At 35.1% G+C, this 21,333-nt stretch overlaps 1 protein-coding gene across 1 annotated transcript; it reads left to right on the top strand.

Moving 5' to 3' along the window:
* The first annotated feature begins 5,193 nt into the window (after positions 1-5,193).
* LOC114477537 (uncharacterized protein C1orf232) lies at positions 5,194-11,167 on the top strand. Its single transcript, XM_028469887.1, has 4 exons — positions 5,194-5,525; positions 8,290-8,361; positions 8,477-8,583; positions 10,148-11,167. The coding sequence occupies exons 1-4, from the start codon at positions 5,445-5,447 to the stop codon at positions 10,491-10,493; spliced, it is 606 nt and encodes a 201-aa protein (XP_028325688.1). The 5' UTR covers positions 5,194-5,444; the 3' UTR covers positions 10,494-11,167.
* Positions 11,168-21,333: the final 10,166 nt, after the last annotated feature.

Raw genomic sequence — 21,333 nt, 5'->3', positions numbered from 1 at the left:
TTTTTTTTTTAAAGTGCAACTGAAAATGTATTTTGTGACTTAACAATTGGACCTTAAAAAAAAAAAAGTCTGCACTGTATTTGCGTCAGATATTTGTTTGAACCAGCAGAGGGCGATGGTAACCCAGTGGTCGGTTGGCATGCAGTGAAGAAGAGATGCTACGCTAGCATACAGGGTTAATAGAAAAACGTGACTTTTACAGATATTCACTTAATATTACAGATATTCTTTTGGTGCTAAAGGGGTAAGGAATCATTTATGAATATGTTTAAGAGTAGACGGCGGCCAGAAAGAAAGTATTAGCAGATTTCGCCCGCCGCCATGACTTCTGGTTAAAAAACCTCTGCTGGTTAAAAAAAGTACTGCGATTCAATTTTCACAGCGTCGATGTGAACCTTGATACCTATGAATCGATTTTTAACTGCCTTACGATTAATCGTTACATCCCTAGTTAACAGTGATTCAAAACAAAGCAGGTTCAACATCAGCTTTACCGGACACTGCAAATTAAAAAGTGATCAAACTTTGTAAGGAAGTGTACAAAAGAGGATGAGGGACAATTTTAATGGAGAAGATCATTTTAATAAAGTCGAAATTTTGAGATTAAAGTTGAATTTTTGAGATTAGAGTCAAACTTTCGACAATAAAGTCGAAACTTTGAGAATAAAATCGAAATATAATGTCAAGATTAAATTCGAAATTTTGAGATTAAAGACAAAACTTTGAGAATAAAGTCGAAACTTTGAGAATAAAGTCAAAATATAAAGTTGAGATTAAAGTCAAAATTTCAATATTAAAGACAATTTTGAGAATAAAGTCGAAATAAAATGTCGAGATTAAAGTCAACATTTCTTGATTAAAGTCAACATTTCTCGATTAAAGTAAACTTTTTGAAAATAAAGTCGAAATATAATGTCGAGATTAAAGTAAAAATTTCGAGATTAAAGTGGAAATTTTGAGAATAAAGTCAAAATTTTGACATTAATCTCGACATTATACTTTGACTTTATTCTCAAAATTTCCTCTTTTTTCTTGATCTGCCCACAATTATTTTCCCCATCAAAACTGACCTTAATCTTCTTCCATAACAGTGTGAAACATTGATAGATATAACAGAAAAGAAGTGATTACACTACATTTAAGTTTATACTATTGTAAATGTAATGATTTGATTTGAACTAAAATGCCATTTTATTCAGACCATTTCCAGCCAAGTGCTAAACCTCAACAATTTGACACCCTTTGACAAGATTTTAGGTTGCACTGCTTCTGCATTTTGGTAAATTTCACAAATTCAATATTCTCACACAAAAATCTGAACATCTTTGACAGTTTCTTTTTCTTTTTTCAGAGAACAAGAAAAGAATAAAAAATTGTTTCCTAAAATAAAACACACACACATGAAATAATAATTAAAAATACACTTATTTTATGTACAGTAAAAACATTCCGACTCCAAAGTTTAAAAAACTGTAAAAGAGTTAAAGCAAAAATACATTATATAAAGCCTACAAAATGAGCAAGGACACTTAGACAATTAGACAGAAAGCAACAAATTAGAAAAAATGCACAAAATAACTACATTTTGATTTCTTTTTTAAAACAGTGACCTCTGGTGGATAATTATATTTATGTATATATATAATGATTTTACAGGCTTTGCAGTGAAGTGCGATTAAATAAATCTGGTCTTGTCTTTTAAATGAACAAATAGTTACTACTTTTAACATAATAATACTACAAGATAAAATCTGCGGTAAGTAGATGATTCCACAACCCTGAAAAAAGAGCTTGAGGGTCAGAAAATGGATGGATGAATGTTAAGTAGAATACACTGTTTTTCTTCCTCCATGTGTGGCGCCCCCTGGTGGCGTCGTTAGCATTTGCCAATTAAAAGCAGGCAGTTGGCATTAAAGGTGCAGTATTATGAAGAAGAAAAAAAAAAGTTCATAATGGTTTTACTACAGTGATATGCATTCCTTTAACCGCAATCAGAGAGTGAAAGTTGAAAAATTTCTGTTTCCTCCTTCCCTTGTTATTCTACATGTTGTAAAAAGTCAGCCCAAACGAGCCAGTTGGGTTTTTCCTTCACTAATGCGTCATAAGGATGGAAACTCCTCCTCCTGACAATCCAGGCTCCTCTTACCCTACATAAGAATGTGAGCTCCTCCCTGTCATACTGCGTCACAGGTAAAACAAACATAGCAAAGGCAGGTTGATATCACAGTTAATATCTTTACATTCGGTTTAAAGATAATCCAGCATGGGTGCTCACAATCAGTTCCATTTTTAGCAGCCATTACACCGCCTAGTATCGCCTTTATGGGATGATCTGACGTGTTTGTGACCCAATGTGACGCAGCAGTAAGACAAAACAATGGACTATCACCTTAAATGGACTATTTCTTTGGTCCTGCTGCTGATAAACAGGCCTTCAAGCATAGCCAAAAACAGCCTGTTTTTAGGAGCGGTCTGAAAGTGACTTTTCAGAGGGCTAAAACTCCATAAAACAGGGGAGTTTGGGAAAATAAACCTTAAATACTATGTAGTTGGAGTTCTAAGAGCAAATGAAGATGGTTGAAAAATAACATAATACTAGACCTTAAAGGTTTTTTTTTTTTATTCAATCAACTTTTTCCAGGAAACTTTATTCTCCGAACATGTTTTGACTGTCAACTGCCGGTTTTACTCAGAGGCATCTGCTGATCGCTTTGATGTGTACTTATGAGTTATTTCTGGGCGTGGCCAACTTGAATGTTCTGTCCGGCTGGCCACGCCCCCTATTTAGTCATCTCTGTTGATGTCGAAGCTTGGGTGGATACTTGGGTTCTTTCTGTGTGGAGTTTGCATGTTCTCCTAGTGCTTGTATGGGCTTTCTCTGGGGGTCCAGAGTGGGCCCACGCCTAGGGGACAATGAGAGCTTGAGATAGGCACCAGCAGACACCTGCGACCCTGAAAAATGTGTGTCAGAAAGCTTCACATACTTAACAAAAGAAAACAAAATGTTTTTTGTACACTTGAACAATGTTTGTTTACCTAATGAAAAATCAGTTATTAAAAGTTAGGAGTCACAAAATCAAACGTGCTATTAACAGATAACATGCTAGCATAACTGCTAGTGCAAATGATAAATAACATGATGCACATGACCCCTGTTTTTTTTTGTTGTTTTTTTTTTACATTTTTCCTCCTCCTCTTCTCTTCTTCTCTGAAACCTGAGCCTCTTCAGCCACAACCATAGTGATTAATCAACCAGTCCATGTGTGTGTAAACATGTGGTCCGTTCACCTACCTGCATGCATATTACATGTCGATCTAATGCATCAAACTGCACTAAGGGACGCCATCGCTGTCACTCCGAATGGTAATCAAACCCAGGAGGAGGAAAACTTTAGAGCAGATCAGGTCACATGTCTCTGCTGTATGATCAACACAATGCTTTGTAGCTGCTGTACAATTACACATCACCTACTGTACATCACTGACCCATAAACACACAATTAAAGTATGAGTTTGAGATGAAATTGTGCTGATTGTCTCACAAGCGTTTCTCTATCTATGGTATTTGACATGAGCTACTACTCTACTCAGATTACACTGATAGGTCAACACCAAAATTAATGTAGAACACCAGATTGTGCTTAGTGTTAAACCGATGAGCTGCAGGAACCAATGAGAACAGAGAGGAGGAGGGACCAGATATAATTAGCAAATGGAGAAAGAGATGGTTTGCTAACATTTTACAGTCCCATACCCATTTAACCTGAAGCCATATACTCTCAATTCCTGCACGGTTAAAAAAAACATAATAATGTAATTTCATATATCAACATCTTATTATCATTCAGAATTATATATCGATTTATTTAATTAATTAGCCTACTGGCATTTTGAGTGAGAAACATTCTCCTTTTGTTTTGGAAAAATAAATCTACCAAACATTTGTTGATTGAACATACAGCAGTAATACAACATATCCATCAGCCTGAAACTGTGAAAGTAGCTTACCACCACTAAGTGTGGAGTGAAAGACAAATGCACATCAATGTAATGCACTTTATAAAATCTAATGTATTATAACTTGTGACGATGCATGGAGGCTCGTGAGCTGTGGTCTATTTATATTCTAGTTCCCAATGTTGTCACACTGTTTTTAATTTTTATTCACGTACCCCCATGGTCATTTTTGTATTCCTGGAGGTACCCATACCCCACTTTGGGAAACTAGGGTCTAAAGGTATATAGTCAAAGTATTTCAATTTGGTGTATTTTGTTGTAAAAATGTATCAGTGACTGCCCTCTATGGGTTGAAACCAGGCTATTACAATACAATTTTGCTATTTGAAAAGAAAAATATGGATTGTGACGTTTTGGTGGCTTCTTACCTCAAGAACCAGCACTGTTAGCCCCGCCCCTTCTATAAAAACTATCACCTCTGGACTCTACAATCAGTGGTGGGTTGGTTGGATTGAGAGAAATGTGAATAGAGAGCTATAGTGAGTATTGAGTAGCTAGTTAGCATAGCATAGATCAGTTCATTGGAGATTTTATAGTATAGAATGGGCGCGTCTTAACTGCTCCAGGAGCCCCGCCCATAATCATAGGTTTTCTACATTTATTTCCAGCCTGGATGCATGCCAGCGAAAACCTCAGAGCTTAGTAACTCTTTAAGTGGTGTCCGAACACATTCCTCGAGATCTGTTGTCCCGTTTGTTTTTAATACCAAATGGATCCAAAACTACATTTCACAGACCTGGATGAGATAAGACAAAATGACATTAGATTTAGGTGCAACCCTCCATGATCATGTTTGGAAAATTTTTTTTAAAAAAAGAAGATTCATGATGAATTGAAATTAAAATTTGGCCAAAAATGTAAAAAAATAAATAAAATGAAATAAACATACTCGTTCAAAGCAGAGAGCTTAATAAAATATGTTCTTTTTCTCCTTATAAAAGCAGACTAGTGTGCATTTGGAGTCGTGCGTGTGTTTCAAGGTTACAGAAGCCATACCAGCAATAGCTTACAATAGACCTTTGGCTCTGGAACAGAAACCCTCTGAAAAATGTATGAAGAAATCCACACCTGTTTCCAGGTAACCAAGGCAGGGATTGTGATCAATGACGCTTGTGTATATGTGAACCAGCTGATGCACCATTGGCACCATCCACCTCCCATTTTTTACCTGTTCAAACTCTGTGTAGAAGGACAAGCAGCAGCTGTGGGCCTTCACCCAGCTGGACCAGACACAGTTGATTGCAGTGGGACAAACAGCAATGAAAGAGCTTCAGGTCTGAGAAGGTTCCTCAGTGTCTTTAGAGAGCATCACGAATGGAAAGAGATCATAGTCGAGCCAAGTGAGACGAAGCTGCAGCTGGACGTGGAGACAGAGGGTGGTGGTCGACAGAGGTCTACGCAGGTCTTCACCCTCACTGTGTGTAGGTATGAATCCAATGTGGAAGGTTTACAAGAGCAAAGTAATGAAGACTCTGAACCCGGAGTACGACGAAGACGCAGCAGAACAGGTACTGGGCTCACTTTTTTTGGTGCAGTGGTTCTTCTTCCTGATTCAAAATGAAATGAGAGAACAAAGACCACTGACAATAATCATTTTTTCTTCATCACAGGGTCAGATGAGCTGGTTGACCTGAAACAAACCAGTTTATTTAGAAGCATTTTAGTGTTTAAAATGCTAACGCTTATACATGAAAACTGCTGTTTTAATTAAGAAGTTAACCTTAAACTCTTATTTTGGTATATATGTGGACTTAGTCCAAAACAGACTAAATTAGTTGGAAAATATATCAAATCTATTCGTGTATTTACTAAGTGTTGCTGCAGGAAATTAGAAGGTTGGACCAATATTTGTGTTGAGGAAGAAATGCCAACTAATCTGGCTGGAGTTTGACCTCCTCATTAATTAGGTTTTTTTTTTTTCCTTAATGTCAGTATCTAACAGTTGAAAATTCTGCTGGTTGTGCAGATTCATGGATAGATAAGATATAGGGTATAAAAAAGAGCATTCACAGACTGTAAATCTCCACCAAGTGCCAAATATCCTCTTTGCCAAATATCGGCAGTTAATCTGGAAAAGAGGTTATCAGTGATCACGTTACTGATCATGATCATTCACACTTTAAACTCTAAAAGAATTTGTTATCCTAATTATTAACCATACAAATGGTTCAAATGTATGTACACCCCTTTTTTTTGGAAATATTCTGCTGAAGTGCGCAATCTGGATCGGATCCAGATGAAACTTGGCTGGGTAATTGAGGAAACAAACCAACATAACTGTCAAATTTCATAAAAATCAGTAGATTTTTAAACCGAGATATGAGTTTTAGAAATTTCACCAATGATGAGTTTTGAAACTAATCCTAAATCAGGATATTTATTCAGATCTTCTCCAAAATTCAATGGAATCTTCCATGGTGTCAGTTTTATCTTTGCTTAAAATGGGTTACTTTGACTTTTTACGTAATCCTGGTAACAGACAAACAAATGAATAAATAAATATTATCTCCTTGGCAGAGGTAACTAGTCTGGCTGGATGTTTGACCTCCTCTCATCCAGAAGGTTTTTATAGAATAAAATAAACCTTTCTTTATCCCCATAGTGGAAATGCAACAACACGATAGAACAGCAAAACTAAAGAGTAAGAACTGAAATAAATACAAACATAGGATAATAGTGCAAATCTTATGACACTTTTAATAGAGCGTATCTTCTAAGAGTAAATAATTTAGCTGGCTTTGCAGTTTCCTGTGGATGTTACATACATCTGCAAGACTAAAAACTTTCAAAACCGCTCATAAATTAATGCTCATTCCTAATATAACATCTTATCTTTATAATAATATTCAAAATAACTTTGCGGACCCATTTTCTAGAAAGCGGTGCATCAGAAATTAATTGAGGAATTTTCACCTTCACCTAAACATCTTGGAGTTTTTTTTTATTTAATGTGGCTTAATCTTTAAACACAATTTTTCTTCCATCGTACTGAATAATTGAAGATATGTTTGTAACTCTACAACGATAATACGGGCAGCGATTACTCCCAGCCGGTTTTTAGTACCAGTGTAACAATGTAGCGTTGACCCAGATCTCTGGAGCGCTGAGAAACTTGATTCCACTCCGAAGCTCAACAAACGCACCACAGAGACAGGATGAGACTGAGAATCAGGCCCTTTACTGGGATCTGCTCGCTGATGTGATCACGCTATGACTATCTGCTATAAGGCAGAAGGAAAACAAACCGATTGACACACATGAACTCATTTTCATTCATATATAAGTATTGACATTGTCATCATGGCTATATGAGTCTCCATTGCTTTCGAACGCTGCATTGAAATCTGAGACATCTATTGTTTCCAGGACCTTATCTCACTTATCTCATGTCATGGAATGCTTTTACTTTGAAAATTCTGCCAGGAATGTATCAGGAAATAAAAACAGTCGAATTAAAAATCTTTTTCTGATTGTTGTGTTCATGTTATAGTGTGGATTAATGTAAATATATCAGGGTTGGGGTCAATTACATTGTTCGGTTACAATTACGTTTTTAATTATCCATGTTCAATTCAGTTACGATTACTGTGACCAGCATTTTTCCAAATACGATTAAATTACAATTATTTTTTATCCATAAAGTCAATTTCAATTATGTTCTCAATTACTATAGTTCAATTACATTTAATCAAAATTACTGAGCCTGAAATAAATAACCTAATAAAAATTAACCTTCCTCTTGTGTTAGCTTTCTGTTAGCATCTCTAATGATAACAGGTCCAAAATCAGCTGTAAAATACACTAAAAACAAATATCCATCATCTAAATTCTTTCCTATCTATTGATTACCGTGTTAGACTTCCTAATCAATGGAAATATAGGTTTTAATATTTTTAGTGTGGGCATCTGAGCCTTCTTTGTGTCAGTAAACACCTCAATTTTTATTATTTTTAAATGGTAAAATGCGGGAGAGCTTGATATGAAACATTTTATTAATAGTTCACTAAATATGTGTAGAACTGTAACGTGATTCCACAGCTTTGCGTTAAATTATAATTGACAATATTTTCAAGGCAACTACAATTACAAAATGAATTATCTGAACGTATTTGTAAGTCAATTATGATTTTAACAGCAACATGTGTTATGTATATTATGATTTTGCCATAATTGTAATTGTTATCAATGATACACGTGTACATATACTTTTCAGAAATAATATTCAGTCATTGAAAAATGCAGTAATTTTGTCCCTTTTTGGGGAGATTGCAGGTCAGTGATAATGACATGATGCCAGTACAAGAGGATGATGGGCCCAGCGCCGTCTCTCAAATGGCCAGAAAAGTATGTGAAAACAAACAAAGCATCATTATCACGTCAGGAAACTTCAAGAAATAGAAATGTACTCTTTATTATGGACCTGTTGGTAACAAACTTGGTCCCGTGTATGTGGTTCCAGATGCAGGGGGCTGGAGCTAAAAGCTGGAACAGACTATCAGCTTTATTCAACAAAGAAGATGAACATCAGCTTCTGGAGGAAACAGAGACTCCACCCATCAATGACCAGTGAGAGGAAATCGTTATTTTCTTATCATGTCAACCATTTTTAAATCTCAGTCATGCTCTTTATGAATCCGGAGTGGGACAATGCACCGAGTTTACGATACGCTGCACGATAAAGGGTTTATGAGGTCAATAGGATACGATATTTTGAAGGAAAATAATAGCCATTTGACTTTGAACTGTGTATTGAGCTTTTCAATATTAAAACTGAATTGAATAAGCTTGGTCCCCACCACCTGGACACAAGTGTGGGACCCTCAACAAGTCATTACTTCATAACCATTGGTGTATTTTTCCCTTTTTGGTGCCGAAACAGCTCTGATCCACAACGATTCAGATTTCTGTCAACATCTGGTTTTCTGCTGCTGGTATCTGGGTATTAGTAGGTCTTATTAAGTTCTGATGTTGGCTCAGAATTGATCATTATTTTTGGCCAGCAGGTCCCACAGATGCTCTGTTCTAAGATCAGAGATTTGGAGACGTTGCATCTTCCTATATTGCATCCAGGTGACATTCTCCAGGCAGTGCATTGTGATTCAGCAGAGCCTTTGTTTCATGGACTTGTGGTGATGCCCACGTCACATGCTCCTAGTTGGTGGTTAAGGGTCAGCATGGGGAAAATGCTCCTGGTGTTTCCTTTGTCTGTCTGTGGTCACAATGTTATGACTGATCAATGTAAACCCAAGAAAATAGTGGGTTAAGACTAGTGTTGTTTTAATACCTCTTTTTTTTTTTTTTTTTGTGTTCCGATACCGGTACCTAGTTGCATTGTATCGGCCAATACCGATAAATGCCAATAATGCGGTGTAGCTATGACCTGTTTTTTTTGTTGAAAATCAGGTTCTTGAAACCGACAACATTTTTTCTCGTGTGTAGGGACGCTTGTTTGTTTTTCAGCAACATGAAAACGCGGCTTTGCGATTGGTTCAGAGCAGCAGCTTTTAGTGCCGTATCAGGGCCCCTCTCGATACCAATATTGGTATCGGCACAACTTTAGTTCAACCTAGACCGCAGAGGCTTTGCCGAGCTTGAAAGTGACCCATTTGTACTTTTTAAAAATTAGTTTAACATTTAGGAACCGAATAATAATAAATAGCGGTGGGACAATAGACAGAGTTTGCAATATAATACAATAGACGATTATAATGCAACAATCACGATATATATACAATACGATTTTTTTAGCAAGGGGGGAAAAAAGGCAAACTTTAGTTCTAGGCATTCTTACAATCTTGCTCTGGGTATAACCTTTTTATCTCAATATGAATATTAAAAAAAACAACTGTTCATGAACTTTGCAGAACAAGTGTTTTTAAAACTTGAAACTAGAACAGTCTACACAGGCCAGATTTACGATCTGGACAAGTTCTTTTTCAACAATATCAGCCTTGTCTAATCTACATTTACTGAAAGCAATTAAGACAATTGGTTCAGTGCAATACCACTTGTACCATCGCTCATAAATCTCGTGACGTTTTAGTTTCGCAAAATATTGTTGCACAAAATATCGTTCCACCCTTTGTATTAAATCTAAACCCTTTAACTCCAACTACTGTCTTCTTCCCAGTCCTCTTGCAGTAATGCCAGAGGAGCATCCTCGAAATACCCGACGCACAGGATTCTGGGATAGCTTTGCAACCAACTGGGCTGCCAAGAAGCAAATGGATGCTGCCTCAGCGGCAACTGCAGCATCGGCCACGAACGAGGCCGTAGAAGATCAGGCTGATGAAGTGGTGACGGAGGAAAACCTGGAAGAGCAGGAGGAAGAAAGAAAAGCAGGAGGACGGAGCAACAGTAGCTTCTCCAAGTACGTCTCACTGGGAGGAGGCAGTGAGGACGCGTCCTTCAAGTGGAACTTTGTCACGAGCAAACTGGCCGAGCTGAAGACCAAGAGTATGACTAAGACCAACTAGATGATTGTAGAGAAATATCTTGAGTCATGCAACTAAACCAGTAACCAAGTGGGAAGTCCAGTAAAGTCTCTCAATCCTGTAACATTTGGTATAGATGATTTTAAAAGTAGAATTTTAATTATTTTCATCACTTTAACTTTGCTAAAAAAAACAATTTAATGGATTTTTTGATTTACATTCATGGCTAAACTGACGATGAACCCAAAATCTTTTACTCTTTCTGTTCAACGAGGCTTTTGTTGGATTTAGCTTCAATCTGATATTACCTCTCACTCCAAGATGAATCCCTTTCTAATCAAAGTTGTCTGAAAGATTTGAGATTATTGAGATATTCTCTTCATACATTAGCATTGAAAGGTGAAAAGTTGTCTTTGCTGCGTTACATCCAGTCCAGTTAGTCCACAATATAGTTGAGTTGTCCAAAGTGCTTCTTCTTAAACAATGATGACAGGATTCTGGACCGGTCAGCAAATTTGAGCTAATCTGTGGTTTAACAAAAAATGGATTAAGAGATTATAGGCAGTGATAGATGTCTTCAAATAGGATTAGCGCACTTAACTTGTTCAAAGGGCAAGGGATTAAAGCACGACTTGAAGTCGGTCAAGAAATGGTCAAACATTCAAAATGCATTGCTGCAGGCTGCACAAATATCAAAATCTAGTAATAAGTGTTATGACAATAGGCTCAGATGTGTGACTTTTACATTTAAACTTCCAATTTTGTTTAGGAAACTAAGTTATTCTGTTTAATCTTTTGTTGGGTTTGGTTTTATTGATATTTTATCGAGCTGCCTTTCTTTCTCTGTTTTTTTGCTGCTTCTACAATAAAGAACTTTGAACAAAAAGACTTTTAAAGGCAAAGACTGTCTGTCCATAAATCCTTGCGTTTTCTATACATCGATCCTGGTTGTAGATCACGTTCCATCCAATTTATAGGTAACAATACATGACAAATGGTGGAAGGAACAAAAAACATGCGATGTTTGGATATTTGTTGGGCAGTTTTCCCTCACCTGACAGATCAAGTTATGGAGGACGAAACCTGCCAAAATTTGAAATAAATGAACTACATAAATGTGAAAAAATACAATAAATAATTAGTGGAAAAATCACAAAAGTAAAAAAAATGCAAAAATACTCAGTGTCCAAAAACTGAATATAAATTGATGAAAACTAGAAATTATGTATATATATGAATCATTTATTTTATACATATTAAAAATATTTTTGTTTTTTTTATTTTTCATTTTATTCTTTTGTTCATTTATTTTTATTCATCCTATGTGTGTCTGTGTTAAATTGTTGGCTCTAATTGAATTTTCGGACAACATTTTTCTATTTTTGTGATCATTTAATGATGTATTTATATTTTAAGTCCTGTATTTTCCCCTCACTCAGATGTATTTATTTGTATTTAAATGTTCCTTTCTTTTTGTTTATTTATTTATTCATTTAATTTTAATTTAGGCAGGTTTGGTCCTCCATAGTAAATAACAAGAATGCAAGTCTTAATAAAAGCATCATCAAGTTGTAAAGCATGTAATCAAAATTGGCTGCATGTTATAAAAAAATCTTTCTTACCAGCAGGGGGCCCTCTTTCACCCAGTATTTTATGTTATTGTAAATGTGGACTTGTTTTTCTTTTCACTGCCTTAATAATAACCTCTTTTTTGTTTCACAGCAGAGGTGAAGTTCTTCATATCAAAACTACATCAATACTTTTTTTTTTTTTCCATCCTTTTCCTTTTATTTCCTGTGACTGTGCCGGCCTACACCCATTTCCTTTCACACTAAAGCACTGTTTCCTTATATTCAATACAGCTTCCGAGTCAATTTAGGTTTCTTTGTTGACATTTCCATTAGAAACCAACAGAACTCCCTCACAACGTTCCCACACATCTTCATTGTGGGAACAACACCTAATGTTTGACTTTTATTGATGCACTTCGGGCTTTTATTGTGGATCCTGATTTACAGAAGCTTTGAATTCTTAGTTCATGTGAAATCTCATTATTAAATATGTTTATCTCACTAATGGAGGTGGTGTATTTGCTCCACAAATGCTGCTGTCATTTCAATGTGGAATTTAAGCTTAACTGAGCTGGCTAATGTTCTGTGCAGTTATGTCACATTTGTAGAGCTCAGTGAAAAACAAAGACAAAACTATACCTAAAATTCAGTTTAGTAGTTTTTTCTCACTTGAAACCAGTGTGGATGAGAAATTTGAAGGAGAGATCCATTAAGTTTGTTGACATCATTAAAAGAAATGACATTTCTTGTGCTTGGTAGCAATAATAGAATAAAAAGATGGGCTTTTTTTGGTTTTTGTGTCATAAAAATAAAGATTTTTGTCTAAATACCAACTCAGCATTCAGACCTTGCTCGGGAAGATCCTTAAAAGCCAGGGAATGCCAATTTAAAGTTATAGGCTGTGTTTAAAATGGCATACTCCGTACTATACACTACAAACTCAATGAGTATATTTGTCTACTGTATACTATGATTAGTATGATGACAGTTTCCATTGAAGCATACTTCCAAGTTTCCCAAGATGCATTTGGAACCTACAACGACCAAAACCTGAATCACACTGAGGCTAAATATCTGTTGATTCTCCACCTTTAAGTTCTGAAAACATTTTAAGCGTAAAAGTGACCAAGTAGAATATCGATATGTGCTCATTTGATCCATAAAACTTGTGGAAACACATTTAATTCCAATATTTCAGAGATTTTTGAAGACCCGCCATTGTGCTACTGACAAAGCTTCTGGTTGACTTCAAAATAAGAGCCCTATTACAAAAGAGTTTAAAAAAAAATAATGGAAGACAAGAAAAGATGCTTTTGTTTTGAAAAGCGGATGTTTGACTTTTAGCTTGAAGCCTATCCCAGGACGATTTTACATTCCCTGAATGTCTGTTTGTAAAACATCATGGTGCTGTAGAGTATGACTAGTGTATTTCTTGCATACTTACTCAATCTTTTCATACTATCCAATGTGAACACGCTACATACACATTTTGAGTAGTATGTTAATATGCCATTTCAAACTTGGCCAAAGAATCATGGAAATAATGAAGTAATAAAAAAAGCTTCTATGCATTCGTCTACAGGACTCCACATCCCACAATGCAATGAGCAAAACCATTTTTGAAAATGTTCCGGTTACCTTCAAAACAAGAGCCCAATTTACAAAAGCGTTAAAAAATTAATGGGACCAGAAGAGATGATTTTTAGCTTGAAGTCGGAGACACATACTGGGATTGCATCGTACTGAGATTGTATCTGAGCATGCGCACTATCAGAAAATGAATTTTTGCTACTTCCGCTGTGCTGAGATTGCTCATTCAATTTCAAAGTTAATTTTCAAAGTTAATTTTTGGCATAAAACACTTCACAGACAAACAACTTGCTGAAATATTTAAAATACAGCATTTTTTAATACTCAATATTAATGTGAATTACAACTAAGATATCATTGTAATCTCAGTATGGCAATTTGCGCATGGCAATTCCCAGTACAATCCCAGTAAAAGACTGATGCAATCTCAGTACGGCTACAAAATCAGTACGTGACATTGGTGTCATGGTCTGAGTTCACACTATACTGAGATTGTATATGCGCATAAATGCACGAGCGCACATGCGCACTACCGAAAAATGAATTTTTGCTAAAAAAAAATGTATTCATTTTTGTTTATTTTTGTTTTCAAAGTGACTGGACACGTGTTTTATTTGTTTAATGAATTATGTTAGGCTTAGGGTTAGAGTTATAATCTCAGTACGGAGGTACATGACACCGGTCCCAGGACAACAAGTATGACGAGTGTGCATACTTTAAAAAATGTCTCAATATGCTATACATCTGGGTATTTCTCACGCTCAATCTTTGCACAATATCTAAAGTGAACACGCTACATACTCATTTTGATGACAGTATGAGTAGTACATTAGTATGCGATTTCAAACACATAATGCTATTGCTAACTGTAAAGGGCTAACACAGGATAAAAGATGAGCTGCATCGCTGTGATGTGAGTAGAATTTTTATGACACCTCTATTAGCATAGCTGAGGTCCAATTTAACAAAAACATAGACAAATGTAAGGGTTGGTGTTAGCTAGCAGCATGCTAGCTAAGCTACCAGTAGGACTAAAATTCACTGGTTGAGGACATCCAAAATTATGTTCATAAGGCACGTTTTCAAAATAAAACTATCATAATCACCCTTTATCTGCATCACATTTTCAACTTTCTCCCATAGTGCTTGGCTTTTTCTTTTTTTTAAACAATTGTGTTATCTCTGTAAACAGGTGCATGACTCACCCCGCTAACCTCCTCCCTCGCTATCCTTCACCGTTTGGTTTACTTTTAGCTTCCCGTGTATTTGCTAGCAGTGACATGACATACATCACTCTCTGTGATTTTGCCTTTTCCTTTCTTCAGAGCAATGAGCAACAATGAGTCAGCAGCAACTAGAATTCCTCCAGACAACAATGCTCACACAAAGATACATCAGCTTCCAGTCAAATGTTTCACTAATTCCAGTAGTTTAACTTTATCTAAGATATTAGCCTAACTTAACGTAGAGCCATGGTTGTATTTTAATATAGAATTTCTTTAGATTTATCAATGATTTGATTGATTTAAATATTAAAGATTTCAATATTGGCAAGGGTGAAATAGCCCCAAAGTTGGGGTACAAAATAAAAAATAAAAATTTATTTTAGATCCCAACTCCCATGAAAGAGTAATCTTTATACTATAAATTAAAAAAGAGCAGATTATTTTTTTTATACATTCCCGCAATGAAATTAGTAAAAAAAAAAAAAAAAAAAAAGTATTTTTTTAGATATCAAAAGACTGTTACTCAAGAACCAATGTATATATGTGACTAATCATTAGTGATGTGAACAGTCTATGTTCATAGCTCAAAGCTGATCAAATTACAGGGAGCTAAGTAGTTCACTGAAGGCCCAAACATGTTCCAGCCCGAACTCTTTCCCAAATTTTATGGGCTAGCACGTCCACCAGATAGGATGTATAGCAGATATTTTTTGTATATTATGAGAGAGAAGGTGGAGCTGTATTACTATACCATTTTTTTTAATTTCCTATGGGATGTAGTTCCTGAGATTTATGAAGCTGAAAATGGAAGAAATATAAGGATGAGCAAAAATCTACACGTACCCCCCATCACTAAATTGACCATATCTCAAAAAGTGTTCATCCAAAAATCTAAAAATGTACAGTGTTCCTATTGAATAATCACAGAACAATTGGTAAACAATTCAATTGGGCCATTTGTTGAAATGACCATTATGTCTTGTGTCAAACTCATGGTCTGGGGGCCAAATCCGTCCCTTTGGAGGATCCGCATGAGGGACTGAAAATGACAAAGAAAACATGAATCATTGTGAAAAAATTCAAAATTCTTACAAACTCTTTCAATTTTCCTTAAATTTTTCCATAATATTTCCCTTAATTAAATAAAAAATAGTCACAAGTCTTTGGAAATTGAATGTGGAGGTCCTGTTGGGACTGATATCTATCACTTATTGTTTGGATATTGTTGGTTTCTTACATATTTAGTATTTTATGTATATGTAGAAATGCAAACTAAGGCATAATAATGTTGAAATTACTCCCACTTGAGATGAAACTGCTCCGTATTTGGCCCCTGAACTAAAATGATTTTGACACCCCTGTCCTAACGGTTTGTTTCTATCCAACTCTTCAGTATTTGGTAAGATGTAAAATAACTTTGAGCCACTGATCAGTTTTATTATAAATATAGTATATTTTTTAAAAACCCTTTTGAGACACAGGTATGAATATTATTGTCTGGAATCTTTAGACCAGTGAAGTTCAGTGAAAAACCCTCAAAAGTCCCAGGTATTTATTTAGTCTTTCTAGATCAGAAGCTTGACGTAGGGAACATTTACAGGTGAAATTATAGCGCTGTCTGTGTTTTTTTTTTAAACATAAAATCTCACAGACAGTCAGACATGTCTGGTCGCACTCAGGTATAACGACACAGTGACGGGAGTCTCAACATTAGTGGTGAGTCACATACTGCAGTAGCAGCCACATCTGGAAATAAACCTGCAGGAACAAAAACACAGTCCTGACAAGCTTTGAGCCTTTTTTTACAGTGGCTGTGGTTTGAGGCAACTTGTCTGAGCTGCTCCACACACTGTATTTATTTATCACAGGTATTTAGGCCCACGGTGTTACAGGATTTGCAATTAAACATTTCAAGTTTTGGTCTTTAGAGTGTTTTTAATGCATGTAATTGTAGCTTTTGAAGTACATTATTTATTAAAGAATTCAATAATCTAAAAATACAGAATATAAATGTAAAAAAAAAGGAATGAAATCAAGGTTCAAGGTTTTTTTATTGTCATTTCCAGCAGCATACAAGAAAATAAATATTAACTGAATTATAGTGCTATATAAACATAATACAACAGAAATAAATAATGTAAATAAATAATAAAGTACACACAATAGACACAAGCACAGTAAAGTCAGTGTACATCAAAGTGCATAGGACAAAAATCATACATGGATGATTGTAAAATTATTCATGATAGAATGGTCAAAATTAATTATTGATAGGTGAGTAAAGTACTGATGGCTGTAAAAAATAAAATACATATTTAAAAAAAAAAATGCTAAAATCACAGACTTTCATCGCAATAAAAGCCCAGTCTTGGGATCGTTTTTTGCTTACAATGAATCTATTTAATGCTGTTTGAAACAAACTTCAAACTAACTTATTTCACTAAGTGTAACCCCTACCCTAACCATAAACAACCTATTCTTTGTGCTGTTGCATAATGACATTCTTGCTAAAAAACCCCCAAAAAACGTCTTTTTTTAAAATGGTTGTAGGTGGCACAAAACATTTTTCCAATCTGAATACAAGAGTTTGTACGCACAAAACAATCCAATAAATAATGAGACAGTTTCACGATTCCCAGTGAGATCGTGTTGGGAGTCAACTCTACAATAAGGCAACCATTATTAATTTATGACATCCTTAAATTAGTTAATTAAGGATGCGATTCACGATTTGCATGACACGATACAATCACATATACCGATACTAAACAATATGATATGCATTGCAATATAAAACAGTATTAATAATTACAAATTTCACTTTTACAAGTACAAAATGGTATGAAATACAATTTATTTCATTTTTCTTAATCTTATGAGAACAAGTAAATGATAACTAACTGTAATTCAAGTACAAATATAAAAAACAGAAATGATATGTTTATCAAACTGTCAAATTACATTTTTCAAAAAAGTTCAACTTTTGCTTCTACAACAAATTCTGTTAAGTTCTTAAATTCTAAAAAAAAAAAAAAGTATCCACACATTTAACAAGGTCTAATGTGACTGGGTGGAAATGTTTTTTTTTTTTCCGTTAAAAAACATGATTTAAAAAATTGATTTGCACATCTTTTGAATCGATACAATGATTGTGCTAGGGTGTCCAGATCCAATATCGATATAGAATATCGGCCCGATATCAGCCTGAAAACAAATATCGGATATAGGATTCAAAGATTTTTTTTTTGCTATTCATTTTTTATTTTTTTTTTATTTTATTCAATTGTAGAATATTGTGGATATTATGTTGAAGGTTAAAATGTATGTAAATGTAATTGGTTAATAATAAATGGGTCAGTTTTTCTCATCCCTTCTGTTGCTGACTATTGTTCTCTGTGTGAGTAACATCACTTGATCAAGCCTTTTCTAACATTCCACACTATAAAATAAGTAATTATTATTTTTTTTATTAAAGACAAAAAAAGAAAAAAAGTAATAAAAGTATGTATGATTCATGTTGATATCGGATCAATATTGGTATCGGGCGATCAGTGTTTGGAACAACGGCGTTTAAAATAACGGCGTTAGGTAAAAGCGTTTTTTTTTTTATCATTAACAGGGTAATCTAATGACTTTTTACACCATTACAACGCCGTTATCGTTACTGAGCGTTAAATGCGGTGCGTTACATGTATTGATTGAATAAACTTTTATCCGAAAGCATCCCCGGCTTCTGACTCAGCTGTAGTGAGGAGGTGGGTTAAAAACAAGGTGAGCGATAATGATTGGCTAAGGCGATGTGCCAGCACACGCGACACACACACACACACGCGCGACACACACAACCACTACAGATTTGATGAAGCAGCAGAGATGGTGAGCGTGGAGCAGTCTGATAAAAAGTTGTCATTTTTAAGATGGCGATACAAACACTACTTTAAATTAATTGTGGTCAAAAACAAGAACGTGTATGTGAAGTGTTCATTATATACAGGAGTGAAGAGTTAGTCGACATCCGTTGTAAGCAACTCTACTTTAATGAAGCGCCTCACAACAACACACGCATCTAAAAAAATGTGAATTATTTGACATATAGCAGCTTTTTTTTTTTTAACAGTAACACAAATAGTTACTTTCCTTGGTAATGAGTTACTTTTATTATAGAGTAATTCAGTTACTAACGCAGTTACTTTTTGGAACTATTAGAACAATTAGTAACTATAACTAATTACTTTTTTAAAGTAACGTTCCCAACACTGCGGGCGATACGCAAGGCTGCAATATCGGTATCATATCGTAAATGAAAAAGTTGTATCTTGACATCCCTAGATTGTGCGGTGAAATATCACGATTTATCACCCTTAATGTCCATCCATCAATCCTTTTCGACAAATCTTCAAGAAATATTTTGACTGTATAAATTTACAGGACATTATTTACATTCCTTTCATTTTTTAACACATTCAAAGAAGGTCGGTTGGTGATAAAGTAAAAAGTAATGCTTCATTTCATGTCAAATTGACTTCTCAGAGGTCACTTTTACTCTAAATCTGACAGATTAACCGTGTGGTTGCAGTAGACATCACTCTGATAGTTTTATCAACTAAAAGCAGGAGATTCACCAAACGGACACGTTAATCTTCACTGTTTGCTGTGAGTCTGCGGAAGATAAGAAGTCGCCATCGCGCCGTGATTTCTGTAGTAAATCGTGCTCTGTGAGCGGTTATGATGACCTCAGTCACAGCCGTGGTGCAGTAATCCTTCACTGCAACGTCTTCATGACTTAAGGCTGATGTTGAAGCGTTGCTTCCCAAATCTTGACACGAAGAACTTAATCTTTTTAAATTCATCCCTTAAACCTCTTCAAATTAAAATGCAACAAGACCAAATTCCAGAGGTGTGAAGAGTCTAAAGAGTACTGATATATTCTACTCCAGTACAAGTACAAGTAAGTCATACACTAAATAGCTCAATTAAATAGTACTCAAAGTACAAGGTACTAGTTACTTTCACCCCCCATGTTTATTGTTGGTAATAAATCTTGCCACGGTTCCCTTGCATACAGTAAACATCTCATGTATAAATTTAAAAAGGAAGAGACCAAATCTTGCACAATTGGAACTTAATTTATTATCCATAAAGGCTTTTGTGAAAATGTGCAATTCTTTTAAAAATAAAAAAACACACCAATTTATTCATTTCAAAATAAATTGAAAAAAACTGAGGCTCTATTAAGTATATCTGCATTTACAAACTATGAAACTAAGAAAATAACTAGCATTTAATGCTGTTTTAGTGCCGTGCATTACGTTTAATCTGATTGGTCGGCTATGATGTGATGCATTTGGTTGTTGTCTGGTCATTTCAATTTTTGTAGTTTCACAATGTTTGTTGATCATTTTAAAACAAAAAGTAACAATCTACTCAGTAATGGTTGGGTGTAGAAATGTAACAAATTACTTCTTTTAAAACGTACCGCTTCACTGGCAACACATCTTGGTATGCACACATTAAAATGACCATAACTCGCTCTATTGGAAAAATTCCAACTGTTTCTGAAAGCTAACATGTTGCGCTTTATTGACAACCTAAAAACATTATGGTAATCATGTTCCCTCCTATGTAGAAAGTCGGCGAAGAAATCATTTTGGCTTGCGATTGTTATAATTGCCATCAAATGGCCTGTTTTTACACATTTAGAAATATGTAAAAAAAACTTTAATTGTAAATAGTTCTGTTGAAAAAAACATTTTATTCATGTGAGTTTTCATGGTTTTCTTCCTTCTAAATCTCAAAAAATCTATTTTGTTTTTGTGTTCTTCTTCCTTTTAAACTGATATTACACAGTTACATGTAATAAATTGTAAAAATCACAATTATTGGAAGTTTAAAGTGTTATGGAAAAAAAGGTAAACACACTTCGTCACAGGACATTTACTGACCATTTTATAGACAAAATAAGCAAAAGTTGAATTACTGATTTATACTCAAAAAAAAGTACAAGTACCATAAAAGGCAACTCAATTACAGTAACTTGAGTTATTGTAATCCATTACTTTCACCTATGCCAAATTCAAAGAAATCATACATGATACAATTACAACAATAAACAGTGAAGCTGGTATTGACATTAAATAGGTTGATTGTTTTTCTATTTTGAGTTTTTCCTTTTGGTCCACGCAAGTCTTAAAAATGTGTCAAAGACTTTAAAATCAAATAAATCTGATGAAACATCATAAGGAAACAACACACACTAGCTGAGGTTCCCACAGAAAGTTTCACTCACAATAATCCGTGAGATCAAACATGGTCTAAAAACTCATTTACTCACCACTTCTTTTTCAGTAATCTCTCCCCTAAACCAACCCCTGACCCCCCCCAACAAAGTACCTAAAAACACAAATACACACGGGCGCCGGCATGCACGTCCCACCACCCATTGTCCATCTTTATCAGCGGTGAAATCCAATCCCCCATCTGCAAATGTAGGTCTGT

The sequence above is a fragment of the Gouania willdenowi genome, chromosome 16 (assembly GCF_900634775.1).
Source record: "Gouania willdenowi chromosome 16, fGouWil2.1, whole genome shotgun sequence".
Lineage (NCBI taxonomy): Eukaryota > Metazoa > Chordata > Actinopteri > Blenniiformes > Gobiesocidae > Gouania > Gouania willdenowi.
The sequence above is the reverse complement of the archived record's forward strand: the minus strand, read 5'-3'. Positions and strand labels throughout refer to the sequence as shown.

Bases quoted from the DNA above. Each gene is read 5' to 3' on its own strand.
- LOC114477537 (XM_028469887.1), top strand. From the start codon at position 5,445: ATGAATCCAATGTGGAAGGTTTACAAGAGCAAAGTAATGAAGACTCTG. The intron at 5,526-8,289 runs GTACTGGGCTCA...GGGAGATTGCAG, and splicing joins ACGAAGACGCAGCAGAACAG to GTCAGTGATAATGACATGAT. The intron at 8,362-8,476 runs GTATGTGAAAAC...ATGTGGTTCCAG, and splicing joins TCTCTCAAATGGCCAGAAAA to ATGCAGGGGGCTGGAGCTAA.